At 35.0% G+C, this 10,864-nt stretch overlaps 1 protein-coding gene across 1 annotated transcript; it reads right to left on the reverse strand.

Annotated features, from left to right (window-relative positions):
- Positions 1–302: 302 nt before the first annotated feature.
- LOC137736939 (sphingosine-1-phosphate lyase) lies at positions 303–4,516 on the reverse strand. Its single transcript, XM_068476264.1, has 15 exons — positions 4,068–4,516; positions 3,915–3,960; positions 3,384–3,535; positions 3,036–3,095; positions 2,723–2,947; positions 2,502–2,643; positions 2,278–2,328; positions 2,057–2,148; positions 1,832–1,958; positions 1,684–1,699; positions 1,279–1,386; positions 1,126–1,180; positions 861–1,007; positions 665–743; positions 303–546 (listed from the first exon to the last, which is right to left on the reverse strand). The coding sequence occupies exons 1-15, from the start codon at positions 4,268–4,270 to the stop codon at positions 424–426; spliced, it is 1,626 nt and encodes a 541-aa protein (XP_068332365.1). The 5' UTR covers positions 4,271–4,516; the 3' UTR covers positions 303–423.
- Positions 4,517–10,864: the final 6,348 nt, after the last annotated feature.

The following is a 10,864-nucleotide window of genomic DNA, read 5'->3' on the forward strand; positions in this document are numbered from 1 at the left end:
ATTTGCAACGCTTTTAGAAGGGTTTAAACGTGTTTTCATATACCAAGATCGCTCCTGGCAGTGTTTTTTCAGATATTTAAAAGTGTTTTATTCTAAAAACAAATTTTGCTTTTGAGACGCTTCTGGCAAAAGCACTTACAAACAGAGGTGCTTCCTACGGAAGCATTTGCATACGATCGCACAGTGCAATTTTACAAACAATTGTGGAGGCTCCAGCAAACGATCGCATTATATATTTCATGGAAGTCTTTAAGACAATGAACCCTTAAATTGGCACAAACATGAGGTTAAATTGTAGAAAATGAACGAATGGATTTTGGTCTCTTATTTCTTGTTTTTGGAAACATAATTTTCTTACAACGTGAACAAAGAATTCTGGCACAAAACATGAAGCACGAGAAACAATGTGGACAGAGAGCACCACTAGCATGTACCGTCCATGTAATTTACCAGCAACTCCTGAACCATACCTCTGTCCGGCATCCTCCCTGCAGCACCATAAATGGGAGCTAGCCCTCCGCTTATCGGTCCTGGATTTTCTGTGACCTGAAAGAGGTAACAGATAATTAATGTACGCATAAACAGGTTTCGGTACAGAATGAAAGTGGGGTGTGATCAAATGGTAGAGATGGTTTGGTATTTTACGAAGTTTAAAACTACTTACAGTTTTCACGGATCCCCTTAGATCCCTGAGAAAGTCATCAATGACGGGTACATGTTGAAGCGTCACGCAGATATGAATGCTGAGTCAAGCACATTAGACAAAAGAATTAAGTTTCACACCTTGACTGTTGCGTTAACTAATCATGAAGCAAACACATGCACAAACGCAGCCACACAAACATACGCACATAGCCTACCTGTTGGGTCTTTGCAATGCATTCAAATGCCAGCCTTTAGATGACATGATATCATTGACTTCAAATATGTCAACAACATTAGATCCCCATGCTACAACTGTCATGTCTGGCTTTCCAATGATAAACAGCTCCGGAATTTCCTCTATTCTGCACAGAAAGTTGCCATATTATCAGAAGATCAATACCTCTGCTTCCAATCCCCCAAGGAAGACAAAATAACTGAACAAAAAATACACCCTTATCTGATGAAAAAGGGAAACAGTACCCTTTCTGAAGTCTTTTTGATGCTTCCATGATGTTTTTTGTGTTTTCCAAGTACCCTACAGAATGTTGGAAAGTAATGAACATAATCAATCACAAGACAAGAATTTGATGAAATATTCAGATTAGCAGAAAGGTCTGGCCACTACATGCGTACCTTCCTCCCCTAAAGACATCATAGCTGCCCAAGCCCCAGCAATCAAGCCACCAGGCCTGCTTCCGGCTATGGTTGGAGACACGTATAGCCCTCCGGACCACTCGGTAACTGCAACATGGATATAAATACAAGATGAACATAAAAATCAGCACTGACTGTTATATACGTTAACTCCAGCAAATAATAAAACTATTTATTCCACTTATACTCTTTCTCCTCTTTTAGTCTGTCAGAACAAATTTCAAAAAAAAAATACAAAACATAAAATCCAATTTCTGCAATAGCTATCGAATATGAAGCACAGATGATAGCTCCTACTGTACACTTAAGTAAACTATACTCATGAAACAAAACAGATGAAAAACTCATTAACTGGATATTCATTGTTTTCTGATGAAAACTTACCAGCAACAAATTGATGCTGAGATGGAAAATAGAAAGCCATAAAGCCCAGCATTCCAATGAACCGACATGAAAATAAAAACACATTAGGAAGGCTAAATCAAATGCAAACAAATGCTTTCTGAAAGTTTCATCAACATCAGTAGATAACCTTTCTGATGTCATGGTTTCTGTACAGAACTGTGCTAGTTCCTTTAGGAGCCAGCCCATATTTATGTACATCTGCTGATATTGATGTCACTCCTTTCACTGAAAAATCAAAGGGTGGAATTGGATACCTGAAATAAAAGTTGCGATAGATAAATTAACGATTAAAAATTATAATTTCAGATAGCCAAAGTTAAAAACAACTTTTGCTAGCAGACCCAAAATATACCCGAGCTTATTAGCGAAAGGTAATACGAAGCCGCCAAGACAAAGGTCAACATGCAGACAGATGTCAAAGCTAGAAGCCAATTGACCAAGCTCCTGTATGAGAAGTTCCAATATTTTCTCAGTTTGAAGTTCTTAATCTAAGAGAACACAACTAAAGCTAAGATCAAATGATCTTCCCAAAAATTAATTTAAAACACTCCCCTCTGAAAAAAAATTAAATACCTCAATAGGATCAACAATGCCATGAGGAAAACCAGGTGCAGATCCCACAATCTGCAGCATCAAAATAATCCAGGTCAGTTTAACTCAACTGAGAACTTAGTTAGGAAAAGCATATGATGGGTTAGATGGAAATGACTTTCTTCTTTTGGATCCAATAAAATACAACAAAATTTCATTAGAATATGTTCCCAGAGATACAGGTGAAAGTATGAACATCACATTACCAAAACGGTGTTCTTATTAATGTGTCTTCTAATTGCTTTGACATCCGCTTGAAATTCTTTATTTACAGGGACACGCCAGAGCTTGATGTTAAAATATTGCGCAGCCTTGTCATATGCAGAGTGAGCAGATTCGGGTATTATCCTGCGCTGGAATAAAATTAGTTACATAAATAACCTCACATGCTACAACAGTTAGTATAGAGAAGTGTAACATGGCATACATTTCAGGTTTCTTAATCCCCTTCCTGGTTTTCATATAATCTCGTGATGATTTCACAGCTAATAATATACTTTCAGTTCCCCCGGATGTCATGTTTCCACATATTTGTCCTCCAGAAGACTTCTTTTTACTTCCAAGCAGTGCAGCAGTCATTGCAACAACTTCCGATTCAAACCGTACCACACTTTTGAAGACATCCATATGCAATGGATTGGTATGTGCAAACCTGAAGGCCAAATCCAAACAAGTTCAGACCAGAGGTAAAACATGAGTCACTTCCTCCAATGTACATATTGTAAAATAATCTTACTTACATTGAGCATGCCTCATTAATTACAGAAAAATGTCCTTCAACCTCGCTTCCCCCAATGTAGCTGCAAAGAAGAACCCAAAAACAATCAAGCTCTCGGTCAGAAAATAAATACAATCTCAATCAATACGCATACATATGAGGGTGTTTTTCTTGTGCACGACAAAGATACACAACACCTCCTCAACAGAGACTCACGCCATTGATCACATTGACTTCACCATGCGATCAATGGCATGTTCTCATACCTAATGTTCAGGATGTCCCACAATAAAAAATCATATACGCACACATAAGTGTGTGTTGATGAATGGTTCAACATCAATTTTCACAGCAAAAATAACAGACATACACTGCACCCGAGCATTTTCCTTGCCAAGCCACATCTTTACTTTTCTCGTCTTTCATTTTCTCTATGATTCCCACTCCCAACCCCGTGCTAGGCAATTCAGTTCTCCAACTTTCTCTTCCAGATTTACCACCAGACTGTAACTTATCCACAACCTGCTTGTTCAACAACAACATCCACAATTCCGAAAAAATGTTACCGCCACGAGATGAAAATTTTCTCAGCAAGATTAATCCCCCTTTAAAATTCATTTCTTTGCAGTTAAGAACTAAAGGGAGGGGAACCAGTTCAGACAGTTAATACAAAAAAACCCTTAAGAACAAAAATAAATCACAACTGAGCTATTGACTGATCATCAACGGCCTCTGAACAAACTGCATTGAATGTTCATCTTCCAAGGGACAACAAAATGTAAAGTTCGTGTGGCAGTAATATTCCATCTCCCAAGAAAAAGCATAAATTGGCACCAGAAATATTAAAAAAAAAAAATAGAAATTGAATTAAAGATGAAATCTTTATATATAAAAAACAGACCTTTTGCTTCTCAGCGTCGATGTAACTCTTGACGCCAGGAACCAACCTGCAGTTTACCAAATTAAACAAAACCCAACAATTACAATTACAGATTATATCCAAAATTAACAAAGATTAGCAGAACTGAGTGTTATTATGCGAAAGGTCACTGACTTGATGAAGTTCATGAAGAACCCTAGGAGTGTGGCTTTGATTCCCTTCTCCTGCAGGCCATGGATAGCCGATTGAAGCGTGGAAGCGACAAGGAGAGCAAAGAGAGGAGCAGAAACCAGAACCAGAGGCTCGTACTGCGACAACAACGAATTCGCAGAAGCTCTAACATCGAGCAGGAACGTTTTCACAGAAGCAGAATCCATGGCTGAATACTCCAACAAGTTGCCGCAGCTCAAGAAAACAATAATTTCAATAATTTGATTACAAACGAGTAGGCTTTGGTTGACGAAATTGTTGTGGTGTAAAAGCAATCGGTTTGGTTGCGTAGCTTGATCGCGCTTCTTACCAGTTGAGAGTTTTGAATGAGCACATGGAGAGTCGTCGGACTTTTCGAGGCATGGGAGTTGTTTTTTGCTGTGGAAGTGGTGGCGTGCGTGTGCGTGTGGTGAGACAAGACGTTCAAATTCTTGTGATTGGTCGGTCTGCTTTCTTGATCAGAACGAGAACATATTCTAACCTTTTCGTTTTTTCTTTATTAATGAAGAATTTCAGACCCCATAAACAAAGACCATCTACGTGAAATTTCATGTAATCAAATTTGAAAGTACAAGTGAGTTACAATCGATATGTCAATCTTATGTAGATTGATATATGGAGTTTTCATATGTCAAATTTGACAAATAAGAAAATGTGATGTCAATTTTTTTTAATTATTTTATTATTTGAATCCTATTAATGCACCAATTATAGATCTTGAAAATAGATTTTAATTGATTTCTTTTTAACATGGGCCTTACAAATATCATTTATAACAAAGAAACACATCGGTTGGAAAAAGAGAAAACATCAGCCATCAAATTAACATTTGACATTTATCTTTTGACATCTCCTTTAAAGATGCTAAGTAATCTTGATTTGATTTAATGATTCAAAGAAAGTTGAGAAGGGGATTGGTTACTCTCACCACCAACATCAAATATATCTACAATCTTGATAGGATTTTTAGTACCTAGGCAAATAGGGTTAAAATCACTGAAAATACTTGCAAGAATACAAAGTAATTGCAGTATAATCGCTCATGAAAGGTCATTGTCCCCAAAGATTGTTTGACTAATTCGTAATTAAATCAACTCTTAATTAATTATTAAAACATATTTTTATCAAAGATTTGAGATTTTCAAATTTAAAAGGATTAAATTAACAATAAAAGAAATCTGAAAGTTTGGAAATAATAGCAACAAAGAATAAAAACGTTTTTAAATTAAAATCAATTTAAAGAAAAACTAGGGTTTAGCCGTCACCGTTACAATCCTATGCAATTCTACTATTTACTTATGAATTTCCACATACATGCTTTGAAGGTTAAATTTTCCTAATACATATTTTCCTCGTGATGTTTAAGCAAAAACATATATATAATATGCAACCCGTATATAATGTTCAGATCAAATATAAACATGCAATAATCATTAAGCTTTGCGAAAACCCTTTAAAAAATCATGCAACCTTTAAAAGCGTGATGTTCGCCTTAAGTGAACTTACAATTATCAATCACAAGAAGCCCTCCTCAATTCTAGGGTGATGTTCCAATAGAAATTGCATCAAATTACTTGTCTAAATATCCTAATGGTGATCAATTATTAAAATATATAGATAGTTTTAATTGTGGTGATTAATAATTCAAAGCAAACATGCATCTATTCATAAGCAAATTAATAAAATTACATATTCATGCTAACGTTCATGGCCTAACCCCTAGCAAAAGAAATTAGTTACGCATACTTGTCGATGCAAATTTCCGTCGTCTTCAGTCTTGACGAAAATGCACCTGCAAAACAATCAACACCTTTGATCAGAGACCTAAGCCTCACGCGCCCACGAGGTGGGGGGGGGAGGTTAGGTCAATGGATCTCCGATGCCTAAGTTAGTTTCTCTAAGAGAGTAAAGTGTTTAGGGCTTTTTTTAGGGTTTCAAAAGCCCTCCAAATTTGGTAGAATATAAGGTATTTATAGGGTTAGGGTCATCCATATAATGTTCAAGGGAGAGATATTCTCTAAATATTCCCAAGATATTTTATAGGAACTAATATCTTAAGATAATGGGGTAATTATCCCTAATTGATTTGAATTAGGATTACTTACTTAATTGGAGTCAATCTTCAATTAGGAATGTATTAAATATAGGATTTGGGTGATTATTCCTTATCTTTAATTCATTGCCAACGGCAGGTAAGCTGTGGGCAGTTGTATTGAGCTGTTGAGACCTCCAGGGATGTGAGCTGCGCATGGGAGCATCTGAGAAGACTGTCCATTTATTGAGGGTAATATTGTCTTTCTTGAATAAAAGTCCACGTGTCGCCTCTAGCATTTTTGGGATTATTTTAGGCTCCATAATAAAAATCAAATAAAGTATCATTAACTAGAAAAAGAAAAAAAAAACACTCTATAGGTAAAAAGTCTGAAATTCTCCAAAGCTTGCTAAATTCTCTCATTGTTGCGTTCGTTCCCCCCTAGGGCTGGCCAAAAAGGCTTATTTATACTACTCTAAATAAAATCCTCCTAGTAAAAGGTCTTAGAATAAGACTAGGAAACCTAATAAATTGAAATAAATTAGGAAACACAATCCTAAATTAACTTAGTAAATTTGCCCAAAAATATGCACAACCACATTTTGGACCGAAATCAACTCCAAAATCGACCCAAAATAGCTGGATTTAAAGCTTGAACTATTATGAATATTTCTCCCAGCGAACCCATTTGAGGTCATCTTAGGCTCCAAAAACACAATTTAAGCCCAAAAACGTCACTTTCCAGCATTGCGCAATACTCTTTTATTCCATCGCCAGAAAATAACAGCTTGGTAGAAAAATCCCAAATTTTGATACGAACAAGCCAAGGGACACACGAACATCCTCCAATTTGAATCACTCCAAAATTCATCCGTTTGGTCATGTTTTGCTCAAGAGGAAGTCGAATGTCCTATATTGAAAATATAAAGCAAAGTATCAAAATTCTACCAAAATAATTACCAAATTATACTAAGAATATGGTAAAATATATAATATAATATTGACTCATCAAAATACTCCCAAACTTAGCTTTTTGCTTATCCTCAAGCAAAATAAAACTAGAAAACAAAAATATAAGCTAATAAACTAGAAACTTAACTAAAACTAAAGGACGAAAAATTTCACCTTCAAAGTTGCAATCTATAGAATACGTTAAAAATCAGAACATCTTTTCAAAAGTTTCAGCTAATCCCATTACAGAGTCCAAACTATTTAGAATTAGAAAAGAATTCACAAACTTCCTTTGGTGTAAAGTGAACCAATATAGCTAAGGAGAATCAACTAAAAACCCTTACCTCTCGTCATTTTTATTCCACACCTACTAACTTTATATATATATATATATATATATATATATATATATATTTATATATATATTTTTTTTTTTTTTTTTTTATTTTTTTCTTCTTTTTTTTTTCTTTTTAATCTTTCACATTTTTTTTTTTCATTAACAGTTGTGGTCGTGCAATGTCAGTTCACTTAAGCTTTCGATCCAACCCATGTAACGAGCTTTAGATCAATGACTTCCAAACCACAAAGGCTAATTAGGGCACTAGGTGTAAAACACTCGTAAGGACTTACTAACTCGAGTTGAAAAAGCTATGAAACCAACTAACCACCCTGCTTTATGCCAAAACTCTACCGTTTGACGCGAGAATCAATGCTGATTAGGTAGGACTGGCCCTGTTACTAGGCAAAATCTCTGGTGGAACAATTATTACTTTATTTATAACAATAACTAACAAAAATTAAAATTAAACTTAGACTAAAAGTAAATGTTTCAATCTCACTCTCCACAAACCATGTTGATGTGATGTGCAAATTTCGAAGTATAATTCATGAATTAATGTATAAGCAACAATAAATAGAAAAGACCCTAATCTTCACCACGTCCGTTTGTTCTAACGTTTAAAATAATTCATGGATATTAACTTAAGAAGAATGAAAAAATTTTATTGACTCAAAAATTAAAAATTTCTTATTTCCCATCCCCAAACTTAAATCACACATTGTCCTCAAGGTGTGGAAAATAAATAGAAGAAGAAACGTAGAAAAAACTAAATCCTAGGAAACGTAAAATGACTATCAAAAATGAAGAAAATAACCTAAGAAAAGAAAAATAGAAAACAATAAAAGAAATAGAATAACAAATAAAACAGAAAATAAGAGAAAAGAAAAAGGAAATAGACACACCTGGGAATCGAACTCACGACGTGGGAGAAGCATTAGAGGCGCTGAGGCATGCACGTATACAATGATGGGCTATAAAGAAACCTTGAAGAATCTGATCTGGGCCACGAGACACAAACAGGCCGACATAAGGCAGCCCACTTGTCAGCTCTCACACAAGCCACACGCGTGCTAGAAACCCTAGCTCTCTCTCTTAGCTCTTCATCCTTTTCTGCAACCACTGACCTAACAACATAGTGTCTCAAGAACCCATCCATGGTGGAGCTAGCTGAAAATCGGAGGTGCTAAAGGCAAAACCATCCTCAAATCTTGTGACTTTCATTTCAGGTTTATTTGTTTCGGTGAAATGTAGCAAGTTCTAACTCATGCACGTGTTTGTATCTGTATGAGGATTGAGGACCCTCCCAAACTTTGCAAATCTGAGAAAAACAACACGAACAACCACCCTGAGTCGCCAGATTCGAAGGCACAAAGGTCATCCAGCGTCCCAAATCTTTGCAAACAAAACTACATATATTGGCGTGTTTGCTCTCCAACTCTTTGAAAAAGAAGAAAATGATAACCAAATGCACTACAAAACTAAAACTACAAATCCATTATGTCACTTTTTTCCAATTTTGATTTAAAATTAAAACTAGAAAACTAAAACGAAATGCATACTATCACACTCAGATGCATACTTGAGAAAGATTATTTCTCCTCTTACTATTTCACAACAGATTAAGTAAATCTTTTCTTTAAAGTTGAACTGTTGAATGCTCTCCAAATGGATCTGAGCTTCTTCTTGGCCTTTCAAAATTCCTCCAGTCTCATCTTCTTCTTGTAGAAAATCTCAGTTTAAGCCCTTAAACCATCTCCACTGAAGTTAAAAACTACTGTTCATTAACAATGTTTTGACAGAAAAGCCCTTCATTTTCTGCCTATTTCCCGCGTTTTTTTCTTTTAACGTAAAAGAACAAAATTATGAATTTGACCTTCACTACCTCTTGGCTGGGGTGCTCACACGTGTTAAGAGGAACGGGTGGAAATCTCTATAATCGTAGAAAGGGAAGGAAATGAAAATGAGAAGTTTTAACGAAATATTTTCGGTAATATTTACTTTTAACGAAAAATTACATTTTTACATTTTCCTGGTACTATTCACTACACCTTTATTTGTTCTTTTTCATCAAAACTAAAGTTTTTTTAGACTTTTTGTTAATTTTCCTATGAAAATGCCCTTTGTTTTCATTTGCTTCAAGTACAAATCTCTCGACTTCTCTCCCTCATAAACCTAAACGCCGCTATCTTCTTGCTCAAAGGCCACGAACCACAAGCCCTTTTCCGCAACGTTAGTCCTCTTTCAACGAAACTCTTTCAATCAAAACTTTTTCAACGAAAAAAAACTACCGCCAATTTTATAAGTTGTTAACCCACCACTTCACGCAGACTATTACCGAACAATGAATTACCAAAAGAGTAAATTTGCATAAAGTATGAAAAACAAAAACAAATGTTATCTTTAAAAGAAGCGTTGTCTAAATCTGATTGAAATGACTCGAAAACACATTTTGGTCACAAACGTTTCAATCTTACCGATTTGATAAGTGCAATTTAGTCCGTTTGCAGTTTTAGTCGCTAACGTTACCAAATTCACGGTTTAGGGGGCTTACATTATTCTAATAAACAATAAGTTATCAAATTTAATGATAAAATAACATATTTCGATGTCGAAAAAAAAAAAGTATTGGAGAAGGTTCAGAAGACTTTTATGTGTTCATTAAAAAAAAAAAAAAAAAAGGATTTCTTCTATTATAGGATTCGGTTCGATTTATTGTTGAAACTGAATACTGAATCAAAGTTACTATGCGGTTCGGTTCGTTTTAGTTTTCTTTTTGATAGTTTTATCGGTTTGATTTAGCTTCGGTTTATTTTATTTTATTTTATTTTTCCTCAAACTCTTTTGCACACCATATCAATTCAGAAAAAGAATACCAAGTTAAATAAGTACTAACGTTGCAGCTTGCAGGGTACACTATATCACTTAATGTATGCATTGTTGAAACTTCAAAGGAGGGCAGATGCATATATATTTTATTACCAAAAATGAGCACAAATGCATATACATATTCCATTACCAAAAATGATAAAACAATTTAAAGATAAAAAATGATACTAATAATTGTATCAAGCTAAGCTTGCATGAATAACCAAACAAAAATGCAACTGGGCAGAAGTCTTATTCAAATGCATGCACTGACCTCAAATAAAAAAATACGGATCGCCGGCTTGGCAATCCTGCCTTGGGGAGGAGACAACAAAACACTATTTTATAATGCATGGTCATATAAGGCATTGACCTCAAATAGTTATAGTGCAAAAAACTAAACTTTAATAATTGTATGCAATGATAAATTAACATAGAATCCATTTCATACCGTGTATTAGTTAAGGAATTGGCTTCTGCCAAAATCCATTTCATCTTAAGCAATTGGCAATAAAAGACATTAACAAATCCTTAAGCTAATTGCACATGTACACTGTGTAATGTATTAGTTAG

The sequence above is a fragment of the Pyrus communis genome, chromosome 6 (assembly GCF_963583255.1).
Source record: "Pyrus communis chromosome 6, drPyrComm1.1, whole genome shotgun sequence".
Lineage (NCBI taxonomy): Eukaryota > Viridiplantae > Streptophyta > Magnoliopsida > Rosales > Rosaceae > Pyrus > Pyrus communis.